Below are 16,796 nucleotides of genomic sequence, written 5' to 3' on the forward strand. Positions count from 1 at the left end.
GGGGGGGGGTAGGGGTAGCCGATTGTGGAAAACAGAGGCATGAGGGCGAGAACTGGTTATCAACGTCCCAAGATGTCCCCAGAGGCCGTACGACGGGAAGTAGGCCCCTAGGCGGATAGGACCCCAAAGAGCGATAAAAGCAGTGCTTGAAGGAGCGGAAGGATATGCGACATGGCCGGGGCGCCGTACCGCTACCCGTTGATCATTCATTAGTCATCATTCGTTAGCCATCGTTCACGTCATGCCACGTCGTGTCGTACCCGCTCTCTCGTCACCAGGTGGTGGTGGTCGGGGGAAGGTGCCTTTCCTCTCCCCGCTGCCCACTGGCCTTAACCGATATAGCCGATATAGCCGATATAGCTAACCCCCTCCCTCCCCCCTCCCCCGAGGCGGGGTGTCCCCCCCTTTCCCATGTTCTGCTCGCTCCTGTTCTCCCCGGGCCCCCCACTGCCCGTCCCCTAGCGGCCTGACGGCCTCCATTGCGCTCGAGGAGGCCGGCCGCATCCGTGCCGGCGAGGTGGTGCTGGTCACTGCCGCGGCGGGGGGAACAGGCGGGTGCCGGCGGGGGGGGGGGTAGAGTGCCGTACTGGCGGGGGTAATCTCCAGATGGCAGGTTTCATTTTGCTGACAGCACATACACGTACACATACACATACATGCACACAGACACACACACGCAAGCGCTGGTGCATGCGCACTCCCTAAGTTGAGCGTTCAGTACTACGTGGGGGAGGGGACCCCCGGGCCCTACAAGGCCCCAACTCAAAGCAGCAATAACGACGTGAGAACCCCCCAATAAAACCATGTTGCTGATGGCCTGATGGCTGTGTTTGTGCGACAGGTCAGTTTGCCGTACAGCTGGCCAAGGCTGCGGGCTGCCGAGTGGTGGCCACGTGCGGCGGTCCGGATAAGGCCCAACTGCTGCGGGTGCGACGAGATGGGGCCTAGGGTGGTGGGGTGGGGTGGGGTGGGGTGGGGGAGACGAACCACGAGCGAGTGAAGGTGGTGATGCCAAGGGAAGAGTGATGCTCCAAAGAAGTAAAGGCTGGGGTGGGGGAGAGGCTGGTGATGCAGCAGCAGCAGGCAGGCAGGCAGCCAGGCAGGGCCGCGCGATCAGCAGGACACGATGCGTATGCAGCAAAGCGCGGTGTGTGTGTGTGTGCGGTGCTCCGCCGCACCGCTGCTGCTGCTGCTGCTCATGCATGCCGCTTTGATGATTGCTGTGCCGCCACGCGGCTTCTCGCTTTTTCCTTGGACCACTAGCTATATAAGACACTTGCACTTATGTATGTAAGTGTTATCCTTTTAAAAGTTGAACGCTGCCGTACCATCATTGTTTGTTGCGTGATCCCGAACAGGAGCTGGGTGTGGACAGAGTCATCGATTACACGAAGGAATCGGTCAAGGTGGGTGGCGTGGAGGTGGAGGAGCGAGTTGGGTTGGGGGGAGGGAGGCCACCTTCCCGTCCTCGTTGGGGAGAAAAAAGGGAAAAGGGATGGTGTAGGATTTGGAAACGCAATTTCGCCGCGGTCGGACAGCGCTATGTGTATACGTCTGCATACGTCTGTGCGCACATGTATCTTACGTAATGGCGTGTGGTGATGTCGGAATGTGGACCGAAACACGTGGGGGAGTGATTGTGGTGGTGGGGGGGGAAGACCGGAATGTTTGCAATACACACAAAACACACACACGCGCCGTCTCCTGCGGGTGTTGTTCAGGACGTTTTGAAGCGCGAGTTCCCCTCGGGGGTGGATGTCGTGTATGAGAGCGTCGGCGGTGAGATGTTCAGTACGGCAGTGGACGCGTTAGCGCCACGTGGCCGGGTCATCATCATAGGGATGATGTCATCGTACGGAAGCGGTTGGGCGCCTGGGTCGTACCCGGGCCTTGCGGAAAAGCTGCTGTGGAAGAGCGCCGCAGCTGTGGGCTTCTTCCTCCTGCGGTGAGTATACGGGATGTCCGGTAGGTGTACGTATATATGTATGTACCGTGTAACGCCCACGTATGCGGCTTTTTTCCAAAATTAACTCCACCACAACAATGGCCGCAACCACAATCAATTCCAGGAATAACCGCAACAGTATTTATCAACCGCTAACCGCCAACGCCTCCTAATTCCTTTCTATACGGGGAATACCCCCCGTCGCCATTTCCCCTTTTTCGTCCCTCTCCTCCCCACTGCACATGTACACAACACCATCACCATTATCACGACCACCACCACCACCACCACCACCACCACCACCACCACCACCACCCGGCAGGTACGCGCCGCTGTTTAAGTCGCACCTAGCCCGGCTGGTGGCGATGTGGGAGGCGGGTCGTCTCAAGGTGGCAATTGACCCACGGGTCTTTATGGGGGTCGAGTCGGTATTCGACGCTGTTGAGCACCTCCACAGCGGCCGCAGTGTGGGCAAGGTGGTGGTGAGGATGATGGCGCAGGCGCAACCGCCGCTGCCGTCAGCAGCAGCAGCGACAGCGGCGGTGGCGGCGGCGGCGGCGGCGGTGTCCCCCACGTCTCGGCTGTAGGGGCACTTGCTGTGGGGGCCCGGCTGCTGTAGCTGGTACAGTGGTACAGCGTTGGGGATGTGGTGAAGGGGAGGGGAATCGAGCGGAAGAAGAACGAGGGGGAGGAGGAGGAGGAGGAGGAGGGGGAGGGGGCATCCGGCTCATCGGCCGTAGCAACAGCGCTGCGGCGGCCCCAGGGGCCCCAGGGGGCGGCAGATGCAGCTTTCCCCCGGGCGGAGTTGCTTTCGATATCGGGGGGTTAGGTGGAGAAAAGAGGAGGAGGAGGAGGATAGAGGGGAGTTGCTCGTGCGGCCTGTATGTATGTCAATATACCTGGGTGCATGCTCTCTTGACGGTGTCAATATGCCGTACATGCTGTACGTGCTCTTGGTGGTGGTGACGTCTTGGTGGTGGTGACGTCGCTTTTGGGGATTACTTGGAGTGTTGGACGTATCTAAGGGTTTTACAGAAGCGTCTCCTTGGATGTTGGTTTCTATCCTTGGTACCGTACCAACGGGAATAGTTACATGTTCTTTCCTTGTGTCACAGAGCGAGCGAGCATGCGAGCGAGTGAGGGAGATATAGGTAATTAGAAAAAAAACACTTTAGGAGGCGGACTTCAGACGCTTGTAAAGGCAACCTCTTAACTGGCCTGGGCTGGGCTTTTATCCTTTTAAGCTGGGTGTTCATGTCGCCACGAGCCCACAGACCTGGCCATGACTTGCTTGTGTCCTCTACTTTGGCCATGAATGGACCAAAATGGCTCTCGCAAGGAAATCACTTTGGCGGATTCTGCCAAGCTTTTCGTTGATACCGTTGTTCGTCGGTATAGTGCTCCCGCGATCCTTATGTGTGGTTGTTTTCGTTCGGCTTTCTTCACACACCTTTGTGAGGATATGTCTATCGACCTTCACTTCAGTTCTGCCTATCATCCGGAAACTGATGGTCAAACTGAACGTGTCAATCGTACCCTCAGGATACGTTGCGCCATTATGTTGCCGATCCATTGCCATGAACAACTGGGTGCATTCCTCTACCGGTACTTCTCCGTTTCGTCTGATGTACGGCTTTGAGCCCCTGACCGCCAAGTAGGGGGGCAGAAGGCGCGTGCGCTTCACAGCGTCGTTTCCGTACGTTTTGCATCTGACATGCGCTTGCGCGTGCTAAGCGTTGTTTGGCTGCACAGCGGGATCGTATGAAGCGTTTCGCAAGCTGATCGCAAGCGTTCGGAATGTCAGTTCAAGCTTGGGGATGTCGTGTTGCTGAGCACTCGACACATGCGTCTTGAAGGTCCGCGCAAACTGCTTCCTCGTTTTATCGGACCGTACGTAATCAAGGAATAGGATTAACGGCGTCGCTTACGTTTACGTTTACGTTTACGTTTACGTTTACAAGCTTCAAGCTTGTACGGTCCAGACGAGCCAAAAGGCTCATGAACCGCCAAACTGGAAACAGGAACTCAAAAAAGAAAAAAAAATGCTAATACCCAACAATAACAGATTGATTAATCTTCAACGTACTGCAACCTGCATCTTCTAATGTCGTCCAAGACGCGCGCTAACCCGCGTTGATCCTTGACGCCCATAATCTCGATCATGCGGTCCCCAGGAGTAACCCCCAGGTCCCAAAGCTTCAAACGGATATTCGCATACGCAGGACAATCTAGCAGCACATGACATTCATCTTCAACAGCTTGCCGGTTCCCACAGACCCGGCACCACCGGGCAGACCGTTCCCTACCGTGCGGTCGATTAACCGCCAAAGGCCAAACACACATCCTGAAACGCATCAGCGTGACGTGCTGTTTTGGCGAGATATAGCCGCTGCCATGCTTGGGCAAACCCATCCAATGCTTATAGCGGCACATCTTTACCCCTGGTTGCCTATTATCTGAAACAAACAAAGCTGGATCCACTGTCAACCGCTCACTTTCCCAGTCATCATCAAATCGGTTCCGAAGTTCACAGATCAACTGGCCTACATCTAGTGGACGTGTCGCCAGAGCATCAACTTTGACCTCAATGTCGCCTGAGTCGTCCACACCCGTCCGCACGTTATGACCCATCAACTCAAGGATCTTCAGGACTTTCGCTCCCCATCCATCATACGTCATGCCAGATGATAATGCCAACCGCAGTTCCTCCCGAACGTCGCTTATCACTTGGACTTACCTACTGAAACGGTTTCGGTGCACGGTTGAGCGACCAACTGCCCAATATGCGAACACAGGTGTGATGCTAGTACAAAGTAAAGTTTAATAATCATCATAGTATTATTTATAGGATAGGGCATAAATTTGATTGTGGAGTTAGGTAACATTCATAACGACCGCCGAGTGGGTAAATCATGCTGGCGCCATTCTGCAAATGTATATTAATTTGTAGGAGAGCTGCATATGAATTACAATTTGGCATTGAATGCCAGTAAGTTTCTTCATTGCGACCATATGGTCGCGATGGTAGTCGCACCGTACATCCTTACCGCCACCCACTCATATGATACACAAATGAAACGAGATGCCCCACTCCTCGAATGAGGAACAAAGGAGCAAACGTACAAATAGCCCTGGAAGCGTTTTCGTACACCCTTACTACAGCCCACATGGTACCAAACATTTAAGACTGAAAATTAATTGCGTACTAGTTTGTATCAAATAGACTACCTCATAATTTGTCGTCAGCTGTAACAATGCGCTCATTGCCGCTCAACGCCGCCAGCATTCGGTAAATCATACCAGCCGTTTTTAATCCTTGAGTACAAATCCATACAGTTTAAATCATTGTCACAATATGTCCAGCGGAGAAGTCTTAGGGCACCTTTATGACTGTATTCAAGAGGCCAGGTCGGCGCAACTCAACGTCAAGTATCTAAGCTGGAAATACGCCCACTGTATTGCTCTTCATCCCAATGGTGAACAATTACAGTACAAGGACCTGACGGCTGAGGCGCCTGTGTCCTCCAAGGCGGTTCACATCTGGGACATCACCTACAAAAAGGAGGTCAGCAACTGCATCACCCAACCTTTCCTCGATGATCAGCTTCCTTCCGTTTGCATGGCAGCGAGGGCCCCAACACAAATAACCTGTGTCCTGTACATGCACCCTGCAGCTGCTGCACTCAAACGATTTAGGGGGCCCATCCTGTATGTAGAGTATAAGGGTGTGCCCCTGCCTGCTGTGTGTTGGGTTGTTAGGTTTGGGCCGGGTTTCAGCCAGTAAGTTTAAAGTGCCTACAAACTTTATGATGCTACCATCTTCCCTGTTGGCCCACCCTCACTCAGGGTTCTGAGCCATTTTGCCTTTCACGGGCACTGGGGTCTGTGGTGAAGAAGCATATCTTCAAGGACTACCTGATTCAGGGGGCAAAGGAGCATGTGCTGCGGACGTGTGGCTCATCTTACAACAGCATGGACTTGGACACCAAGATCGGGATGGTCAAAGCTGAACTGGAGAAGGCACCCAAGCCTCTGCCTGGCCAAATCGGTTACAAATACGGAGCCAAGTACTTCTGGCCCCAGCGCCCATGGGTAGATGAGCTGAAGGTAGGACATGAACGTAGGACATTTGCTTGTGTCATGTTTTACTTAATATCTGACACTACATACCCGTGCCTAATGGGCTTTGTCAAAGAATCATGTCGGAGTATTTCGTATGTAAAGTGTACACTTACACACGCATGTGTGCGTGTGCTATACATCTTAACAAGTTGCATTACGCTCTGAAGGTGTAATGGGCCCATGTGACCTGAAGGCCCATGGGCCCCTGGCCAGGGGCCAGCAGCCAAGCTAGGGCTGTCCACAATTATTTAATGCAGAGATTGTTATGTACAAGTGAGTCACAGTGCAAATGCCACCCATATTCCATGCTGACAGAGGCTCATGAAGGAGAAGGACAACATGGCCAAGTCTGCTGGTGAGCTAAAACAGCTGGTGGACCTTCAAAGTCAGCAACAGACAGCAGCAGCTACAGCACCGGCTCTACTCATCTCTACTGGGGCAGTAAACGTCCGTGTTGCTGCCAGTAACCAGCCACATACTGCAGCCATGCCAGCAGCTGTGCCCATGGGTGCTGTTACTACTGCTGCTGTAGACAGCAGTGAGACTCTGGAGGGCAAGGATGTTTGCCATGGCCCAAAGTGGAAGGTAGGTGGTCCCATGCATTCATCCAATAAGTTTATGCCATGATGCTTGGATTTTGTATTGGGCCAACATGGGCTTAAAGCCTTAAAATTCAACAACCCTACCATGAGGGACCTCATGGTACACCACACTGCTAACTTGTCTACTCATGTGCATGTCTGCCTGGCAGAACATGGGGACGTGGTGCCAATCAGCAAGCCTGGGAACTGGAGGAGCTGCAGTGGCAGCTGCTAATGCCGGCCTGGCAGAGGGGGAGGTATTCAATCCAGTGGATGACACTCCAAGTGAGGTATGGAGGGGGCTGCTGTGTGCAACATGGGCTTCCTTATCTGAAGATTCTTGGGTTTTGAGGGTTTGGGGTTTGAGGGGCCTGAGATGGAGGGTTTGGGAGTTTTTGTTGGGGTTGTATGCTCGGGCAAACATCAGGTAACTGATTGGTTGCCACACTCCGGAAATGTCCATTGAGGGCAAGGATGGATGCCGTCCCCCAAAAGGGAAGGTGGGTGATCCCATGCATGCATCCAAGATGTTTGACACTTTTGAGGATATGAAGGATGGTGTTGTATCACGTCTTTTTTAGAAAAGAACCGATCCAGCAATGTCAGATCCCGTGATACCCAGGATACCACAATTACCCCCACTCATCGATGAGTGCAACCTAATGATGCATCATTAGGTTGTCCTCATCAGTTTGACTAAGGGTACCTGTGAGATGTCAGCATCCACAGCAGAACCAGTGGCAGTAGACCGCTTCATCAGAGACTCGAACCCAGGTCGGAGCTGGGATTCCAGGTCTCGATACCAACGTGTTGTGTAATGTCAATTTCAGACAAGTCGGGTGTGGGCTTCCTCAAAGCCGGAAAAAGGGCGGGCCCCCCCTGCATCTGTACAGGCCGGTAGCTAGCGCGGCACGTGTGACAATTGATGGGTAGTGTCAACACAGTGGGAGATGTGCTTTGTTGCAGCAGTGCTGATGGTGTGAGAGCTAAGCTTGCACCGGTGGAATCATCAGCACCGCCTGCGGGCTCTACACGAATTGCATCCATCCCGGGTGCATGCCGCATGGACAGTGAGGCAGACGGCAAGTCGGAATGCCCGTGCAGGCAAATGGTAACGAAAGCTGGGTGAATTTCGGTGCTGTCTGTGATGTTTATCCCCGAAGCGCCAGCAGCCTCAGCACTCCACCCCATGCAAGTCTCCGGAGGCCCCGAGCATTGGCTAAAGTAAATGTACAAATGAGCAGCTTGCGTATTTCATAGAGAAATGAAGCAAATTTGTCGGCCTGCTGGTGGCAAGTCGGAATGCCTGTGCGGGCAAATGGTAACACAAGCTGGGTGTTCAAGTTATCATACGCTGTCATCTCGGATATCAATGATGAGATACACAGCACCTTTTTGAGATGAAATTTAGCCCGAGATGCGTTGATGTGACTATGAGCTCGGTCAATGGAGGCAGCCAAAGTTGTTTGTGCTCATACGATCTTTGTTAGCTATGTGTGAGGTACCTTGCAATAGAGAAGCTATATAGTACCGATAACATGTTTCAGCCGGGTGAAATATTATGTTTGGTCTGTTACACACTCAAGGCCTGGGAGTTCGAGTTATCATACGCCGTCATCTAAGAATTCAAATATGAGATACGTGGTACCGAGAGGTGTTGATGTGACTTTGGCCTCGGTCAATTGAGGCAGCCAAAATTGTTTGTGCTCATACGATTTTTGTTGGCTACAGGTGAGATACCTTGCGATAGAGAATGCTATATAGTACCTGTAACATGTTTCAGCCGGGCGAGATATTATGTTTGGTCCGTTACACACACATGGACAGACACATACACACACACATGGACATGGGCAATTCTACAGGTCGGGGCCCCCCTGGGCGCTTCGCGCTGCAGTGCCCCAGCTGGGGCCCCGCCCAAAAAAACAAATGAGCAGATGTCAGATCCCATGATAGCCAGGATACTACAGAATGCCCTAGTGTTTACAGTTCAGCCGCTTATCAATATTGATAAGAATGTATTAATACTACTGTCATATCTGCAGGACTTGTTCCCTGCACTAGCTGCTGAGTTGGCGGGGCCAGTTGGCGTCAACAAGAGCAAGAAGCGCAAACTGGAGGCTGCTGAGACCGTACTGGACGCTGCTGAGAAAGTGGGCAGGATGGGAGATGACAGCATGGAAGATGACAGCAATGAAGATGAGGTGGGTGCCAGTTTTGTGGTGGATAGCTAGTCCTTATACTACTTTTATCTGTATATGTACCTTGCAGCCTACTGTGGACAGGCTCCTTACAGTACAGCCCCCATCCACCTGGAATGACTTAACAGAACAGGCAACTCTATTGACCATTATCATGTGGCCCACTGCCTAATAAACTGCAATGAATGATATGCAGCATGTAATCCTATGTACATGCCTGGCTGTGTGTCCCAATAATGCAGTATGTCACTATTGAGAACACTGCTTACAGTGTTGACACAGCTGATGATGTACCAGCTGCGTTGGCAGAGCGCGGACTCGCCATCCTGCACTTGCACTATCTCAAGGACAACGTGAAACCACAAGAGGTGGAGATGGCTATCCTCTTCGCACAGCAGAATGCCACTGCCATCTTCCAGGACATCCCACTAGATGAGGAGGGCAACTTCATCCCGGAGCGTGACGAGAATGGTAGGAAGGAGGGAATGTCAGATTATGGGACCCGGCAGTGGAGGCAGGTCATCATTAACAGTGATGACCATGAAGAAATGCTGAAAGTGTTTCGTGGTAAGTTCCTGCTGTTCAATCTAGCACAGAGCTATTGGATTAAGTTAATAATTATTTTAATTATTTGTGGATGTACACATGCAATCATTCTTGGTTAGTGATGTGCTTTCACAACCATACCAATATTGTAATGCCTGTGCTTGTAGCAGCCGGTACACAGTACGGCACTATAAATATGTGTGTAGCGCAACCACTAGCATCTAGAGAGGCCTTTTCAGCAGCCAGCTGCTACATTTGGTATCAAGACCTCATGAAAATTCATGATCCTGAAGTTCGTTGGTTCAACTCCCACCAATCACACTTGAGTGGAATTTGGGTTTGGCGACTCAGTGACTGAACATCACACAAATTATAAACATAGCTGATGTGGATTGGGCACCCACTGCCTGAGGGTAGGCGAAGGTAGGCACAGGCTGGTGGTATACGAGGCTCTAAGGGCCAGGACGGACCCCTTCAAAGGGGGGGAGAATGTAGCACAGCTGGTATACAGTACGGCACTATAAATACACATGTAGCGTGACCACCAGCATCTCGAGAGGCCTTTTCAGCGGCCAAGTGCTCCACTAGTGCACTGCTGCATTAACATCTCTGTCCCTACCCGCCATCTCTGTCCCTACCTGCCCCTACTGTTTTACCCCATACAGTTTTGGTTGAGGTGGAGATGGTCACAGTGCAGCTTGCAATGGAGAGTCACACCTTGCACCACAGTTCACCTGCCATCCTCATTAACAGACAGGCTGCATGCCAGAAGCCTGTTAGCCGCCAATGCTGGCACACTCACCTAAGTGAGGGCCAGACTGGTTTCGTAGTGATTGCAGCTGTGCAGAAATGTTCGCTGCTCGTCTTCCCTGGCAGCCACAAGCAGCTGCAGGAGTACTGGCGGCTGCAGCAGCTGCTGAAAATGGACAAGATTGGGGAGGCCACTTTCAAGGCGTGCCTCTCCAGCAATGGTGGCAGCTTTAAGGCAGTGCGGATCAACCTCGATCTGGGGGACATCCTTTTCATGTCTGGACACACCATTCATGCGGGAGGCTGGGGCATCGACAAGCACCCCGCCCTGTGCATACATTGGTATGTCACTGAGGAGAAGCAGAAGAATGAACCCTCACAGATTGTTCTGTTTGGTGAGGACTTCAGCAATCGGTTCCGGTGATATGCCAGCAGTTGCTTGGTTGTGTATACAGCAGAGGAGGGCAGAGGAAAGCAAGGGATGGCAGAAGGGAGCACCAGAGGGCAAGGGAAGGCAGTGGACAGCATAGGAGAGCAAGGGATGGTCGAGGAGAGCAGGAGAGTGCAAGTGAGGGCAAGGGACGGCAGAGGAAGGCAGGAGAGAGCAAAGAAGGGCAGAGCAGGACAGAGGAGAGTAGAAGAAAGCATAGGCGAGCAAGGGATGGCAGAGGAGAGCAGGAGAGGGCGAGGGAGGGCACAACGTTGTGGACCAGCAGTTGCTTTGTTGTATATACCACAGGCATAAAGGTGGGGTTTGCATGCAGAACGTCGGGTTGTATGGATGGAGCAGGTCAGTGGGTATGGAGGGAGGGTATCCAAGCAGGGCTGCAGCATGTGTGGGGTATGTATGGGGATGGCAGAGTGAGAGAATGCTTACAGGGCTGGTTCCCATTTTCTTAGTATTGTTCAGTCCTTGATCTAGACCTAGGACTTAACATTGATGTCTTAGTATTGTTAAGTCCTAGGTCTAGACCTGGGACTTAACATTGACATCTTTTCTTCTATCTTAAGCTCGGGGTGCATGGCCTACTTTAGGTACAGCACGTCATGTTGGCAGTCATGTGAGACAGGATGCAGATCATTCAACCTTGTGGGCCTGCTGGTAACTGTAGGGAGGTATTGGGGTTGAACTGCTTTTCAAACACAGTTGTGTTTCATATGCTAAACCGTGAAGCACAAGGATACCTTAAGCCATGTAAGTAGTGCCATTCGTTTCTTGCCTAAATCCATTGCAGCAGTAGTGCCTTTGTGTTGTAGGCTTCAGACGACACAACCACATAATGGGGGCATCGAAAGATACCAATTGAGACAAGTGTCTTGATTAAGTAGTCATCAGTGACTCTACTTGGGCCTTGCACCGATAAGAATCCCCAGTATGACTGGGCAGCAGGTTTCCCAAGTCTGGCGAGTTTCAACAAGTTGACCGAGAGCTCGGGTGTGCAGCCGGGCCCAAGGTCCGAGGGCCCAAGACATGGACAGTATTTGGCCTTTTATGGACACCAATAGGCGGGCGGTCGAGCACCGCACTGTGAGCATGCGATTGATCATGGATAGGAGGCGGTCCCACTTGTCGCCTGGCACGATGAAAGCACCATCCTTGGTATTGATAAGCATGCCCAAGTATCTAATGCGATGATGCACGGCCCCCAGCATAGATTTCTCTTTATTAACCAGGAAACCGAGCGTCTCCAACTGAGCAACCACTTCGGCCCTGCACCATACCAAGTTATCAGGATTCTGGTCTGCATGGACCTGATCATCTATGTAGCCTGAGCATTGCCAGCCACGTTTGCACCAGGGGTGCATGACTTCTCACATGAGCTTAAGCTTCGTGAACACCCAGCAAGCGGAAGCGAGGCCAAAAGGCAGTTGTGTGAAGACATAGAAGACGAGATATTCCCAGAACCTTGGATCAATGTCAAGGTGATGGTAGCCGATTTTGAGGTCCAAAGTAAATAGGTAATCGTCTGGGAGTAGCCAACCAGGAACCGCCTTCAAGTCTTCATAGCAGAAGGAGGGGACATGCAAGTAATCGTTTACCGGCCTGCCATCCCAAATGAGCCGGAGCTTAGTTGCCTGATGCACGACCCCCAACAGGCAAACCACACAAGGCTGTGTCGGCCATACACGGGCTGTGCCCGACACCACCAGTTCTGTGTTCGTTGACAAAGCCAACGAACACGGTGTTGGTGGTTGCTGAAGTGTGATTGCGGCCTGAGTGCTGGGGGGGAGGGCTGGAGACCCAACAGAGTGGGAAGCCCGACGTGATCCATGAGATGACCAGCATGTTCACAACCCAAGCCTTCCAAGCGCTCTTCTTTGCCGGAGAGGTGTCCTCTCATCTGGGGCGGCATGGAAAGGCTGACCTGGTGCTGGTAACGACCGAACTCCCAAGGTGTTGTCGGAAGTAGCACTAGAAAAAACTCCCCTTTAACCTTCCAGAAGTCACCCGGGGCCTCAACCTTTGCACCTTCTGGTGCCACCACGGGACGGGCTGGTTGTTTCCGATGCGTGGCCAGACTTGCCAGGACTGATGCGGGTTCCAGGTTTGGCCGACGGGCAGGGGCAGGACCCGGTGCGGGCCGTTTGGGGGCTGGCATGTCGTCGGGGGCTGCAGCAGGTGGGCTGACCTAAAAGGTGCTGCCCTTTGAATTGGCTGGCGTTGTGACTGACAGACAGCTGGGCATCTTCCGCAAGGCCCAAACGTGAGAGGGCCTCTACCCCTAGCTCTGACAGGAAGGCGATAGTGTTGTCATGAGAGAATGAATCCATGGTTCCTTAGACGGAATTCACTGGCGGTGATGAAGGCCTGCGAGAGACACGGGCGAGGCGAGGAAGTAGAGCAGCGCTTAAAGAAGTATGACAGGCAAAAAGCGGGTCCCCCAGCCGGCCGGCTGCCAAGGCGACTTAATTGGACCGCTTGGCTTGACGCGAATTATCCAAAGGATTACAGCAAACACTGCCACAGAGTGAACCCGTATGATGGTCTGTTCACAAACTCAAGACAAGAAACGCGATAGAAGAAAAGCGGGAGAGGAAGACACCGTGAATAAAAAGAAGGCAATCAATGATGCTCACATCTGCACGCACAGGCACTAACAGCTGCGCACACGGGCGCCTCAATTGCACTCGCGGGTGCCCAACTCGATGCTCGCTGGCAACTTCATCACGACCAGAAAAAGGTTACTCCTGTGCACGCGGGCGCCTCAATTGCACTTGTGGGCCCGCACGACCAGAAAAGATTACTCCTCCGCATGCGGGCGCCTCGATTGCACTTGCGGGTGCCCAACTCGATGCTCGCTGGCAACTTCATCACAACCAAAAAAGATTACTCCTGCGCACGCTGCGCTGACCGGCGTTGGTCCTCAAGGAATTGAAGCGGCACACGGGCCTGGAAGAAAGAGCAGGGCCTGCAGGCCCACTTTACAGTGCTAACACCTGAAATTCACTAGTTGCCACTGCGGTGGCCATTGCCATTGATCACTGTGATCATAGCGCTCTGCATTGCGATTTCCACCGTAGTCATGACCTCCACGCTGGCCGCCACCCCTAGGCCTGGAACATTGGCGACGTTCTCTGTCGATGGTGCATTGTCATTAATAGTTGACATTGGAAGAAATTAACATCGGAAAACGTAGAAAACTTGAACAAATGTGGATCGGAACTTGAATTGGTAAGGCTTCAAGTACACCTGTCACGCTGACTAGTTGGACAAGGCTGTATGCTCTTCTTTGTGAAGGCAGAATGACTTCACCAGGAGAGCAGCAAGGTTTAAGTCACCACTGCGACCCAGTTGTACGACAGTACCACAGAACCAGCCTTAGAGGCTCCGGGTCGCATCTAAGCCAACAAGGCTCTCTCACTGATGATGGTGACAATGAAATCTTCCAATGTGATTGGGAGGCACAGGAGCAGACCAACCTTTTCAAGCTGCTCGGGCTGGGTGACCAGGTCCACATTGCCGGCGGCCACACCATTACTCTGTACTCATCGTCACAGAACTTTGTTACCTGCTTCTAAGTTATTCTGACATGTACGCTAGCTATTCACCGGCATCAAGGGTTGCAGTCCGATGCTGCAGCTGCTGCACACAAGCATGATAACTAATGTAGTGTTTTATTTTTATTATTATTGTTATTATTGTTACACCGGTGTCCGCTCAACCTGGCGTGTGTTAAGGGGGGAACGCTCTGAGGTCTGCACCTAGTCAGTCCTATATGCTATATTCCCACCGCGTCGCCTCTACGAGCCCTTTTTCCACCCTAGAGTTCCACCTATCGTTGGTGAGGACGCCACACTGTCGCTGTGGAACACGACCAGTTATCGCAACCTGCCGAAGTCTGGTGCTCCTGTTACAACTTCAGGCCACGTGCATGTCGCACCGCCTCACAACCCTTCCACTACTGCACTCTACACAGCACCCTGCGCTTTGTCCTGGCGGAGGGTAGTTAGCCCCCTACGACCCGCTTCACCCGCTGGGGGATTCCGCACCCCTCGTAGAGGTCACCATTTTAAGGCTCGTGCGAGGTTTGGCCTAGCCATGTTACAGTAGCCTCTAGGTAGGTACTTTGCTTGGACAGCTCCATTGACCTTGTGCAGCCATTTTCTCCTCCTCCTCGGCGCCTAGCCTTCTGGTGATGGACTTGTCATCACATACACCACGGGTTGCCCTGAGGAATGCCTCAGGTATACTAGTGCGGCATTTGAATGGCGAACTTGACTGACGGTAATCGCAAGCCGCCAGTAACTAATATAAGTAGTATTTAGCACTGTAATCACCGACAGCGAATATAAGCAGTTAATATTTAGTAACAGCAGTACTGATGTTAATAACTAACACTAGTTTTAGAACTGGACGGACCGATAACTGACAGTTAGGCAACAGAGCCTAGAGCTTAACAGCAGGCTTAAAGGATTCAAGAGTCCGTCCCCTGCCGGTCCGCGGTCTTTTCCTGATGATGAACCAGGCATACACAGCAATCTGTCTGGGCTACTTGCATAGCTTGCTGTGGGTGGATTTGCCAAGTGCGCCCGGCTACTAGCCCTAGCAGGGCATACAGCAGCGGGGTACACGACTTCAAGCATATTACGCGCACCCAGCAGCAATCTTGAGCCACACTTTAAGCAATTACTATGATCTTCTACGAGCTGTGTATGTGTGACAGTGGACAAGGACTGCAACAGCAGCACCTCCTCGGCAGCTACCAGCCAATCAATCCATAACATCTGCGGTCAGCTATCGGCATCACAGCATCTATCAGCCTTATTGGCAGCTATCTAGCCATTGTATGTTAGCCGCTGTGTTCGAGACTACCATGGCCGGCCCAGCAGCTCCGAAGCAATCATCATGCAACTGCGGCAGCTCACACCATTCCCAGATGCTCAACTACTCGCCGGCCATTGCAAAAACCTTGCTGCTACGGCTGCCGATGCTGCTGCTGCTGCTACTGTTGAATGTGCAGTTGGCCACACCATTGGCCCCTCCATCACCGCCCCGGCCCCCCCAACCCCCCCCCCTCCCCCTATGCCACCCCTGGCCTCGTGTGGCCCTACGACCGTCCTCTACCGGGAAGGTGTCCCCGTCAGCGCAATTCGAACTCCCGTCAAGTCCGCTGACACGGGCGAGGAGGTCAGCACCGGATACATATTGCAAGTCTTTGATCTGCCATCTGATCAGGCAATGGGCTTCGGCTACCACCTCGATGGCACTCCGAACATTGTGGTCCGTTGGGAGTATAGCTTGCCCAGCTATTATCTCTCCTATGGCATTCTTTCCGAGGCCGACTTCAATGCAAAGTATAACGGGCTCCCGGGCTGCACTGCGCCGGCCAACCTGACTGACTTCAGAGAGACCTTAAAATATAACGTCGCCTTCACCCGCATTGGTGACCAACTCTTTTTCCCCATTTTTGAAGGTGCTCCCCCGGGCTACTCAAGCTTGGTCCAGCCCTGCGGGCCCCCTACCACATTCTACTGGTTCACAGCGATTCTCGATCCAACGAATGCTACAATCGGTTGGGCAGCTGCTGACTGGGTGCAGGCCAATGACGCCACCAACACCATCTGTACCGACTCCCCCACGTCCTGAGGCTACACAAAGTTCGCCATCTCCTACTGCCCCTGCCCAGCCCAGCCCCTGCCTCCGAAGCCGCCACCGCCGCCCCCTATGCCGCCTCTGCCACCAACCTGCGGTGCTGTTCTTACAACCCGCGGGGGTACACCGGTCTCTGGTTTCACAGCCCCGATCAGATCCAGCAGGACGGGAGAGGAAATCAGCTCGGGATATGTTAGAATTATTACTCCTCCTGATCCCACTGTGATACCCGAATTTGCCCTTGGCATTCCAGTCCTCGTATTCGAATGGCAGCCAGACTCTACGGTCAGGTATTCGTCGGTTTTTGTTCTGGAATCGGATTTTATCGCGATGTATAATGGCAGCAGGGGGTGCCGTGAGCCTCAGAAGTCAGGTACAGACCAGCTTTCGCAGGGCCAAAACGTCACGTTGCCCGGTTACCAGATATACTTTTACATTTATTTCTTCGGTTTGATTCCTCAATGCCAACCTACTCCCATTTACTTTATTCTCCGTTTTGACGACATATACCCATGAACACGTCAATCCAACCCTCCTTCGCGGCAACTGACTGGTGC

At 52.7% G+C, this 16,796-nt stretch overlaps 3 protein-coding genes across 3 annotated transcripts in view; all 3 read left to right on the forward strand.

Moving 5' to 3' along the window:
* The window catches only part of VOLCADRAFT_117231 (uncharacterized protein), a gene marked incomplete at both ends in the record, with an annotated part of 10,644 nt that extends 5,134 nt beyond the window's left edge, over positions 1-5,510 (forward strand). The window contains 6 exons of the mRNA XM_002949370.1: positions 842-927; positions 1,359-1,406; positions 1,722-1,779; positions 1,840-1,945; positions 2,268-2,427; positions 5,436-5,510. Coding sequence (XP_002949416.1) covers positions 842-927; positions 1,359-1,406; positions 1,722-1,779; positions 1,840-1,945; positions 2,268-2,427; positions 5,436-5,510 — 533 coding nt within the window. The remainder of the gene's footprint in view (positions 1-841; positions 928-1,358; positions 1,407-1,721; positions 1,780-1,839; positions 1,946-2,267; positions 2,428-5,435) is intronic.
* VOLCADRAFT_104317 (uncharacterized protein) lies at positions 5,301-13,522 on the forward strand (the record flags this gene model as incomplete). Its single annotated transcript, XM_002949371.1, has 9 exons — positions 5,301-5,510; positions 5,792-6,052; positions 6,383-6,652; positions 6,819-6,938; positions 8,694-8,852; positions 9,092-9,416; positions 10,061-10,540; positions 12,665-12,765; positions 13,238-13,522. 9 exons carry the CDS (start codon positions 5,301-5,303, stop codon positions 13,520-13,522), a joined length of 2,211 nt encoding a protein of 736 aa, XP_002949417.1.
* A 2,147-nt stretch (positions 13,523-15,669) lies between these two features.
* Positions 15,670-16,796, forward strand: part of VOLCADRAFT_89855 (uncharacterized protein) — a gene marked incomplete at both ends in the record, with an annotated part of 2,520 nt that continues 1,393 nt past the window's right edge. Inside the window, one exon of the mRNA XM_002949372.1 lies at positions 15,670-16,060. Coding sequence (XP_002949418.1) covers positions 15,670-16,060 — 391 coding nt within the window. The remainder of the gene's footprint in view (positions 16,061-16,796) is intronic.

The sequence above is a fragment of the Volvox carteri genome (genome assembly GCF_000143455.1).
Source record: "Volvox carteri f. nagariensis unplaced genomic scaffold VOLCAscaffold_14, whole genome shotgun sequence".
NCBI lineage: Eukaryota > Viridiplantae > Chlorophyta > Chlorophyceae > Chlamydomonadales > Volvocaceae > Volvox > Volvox carteri.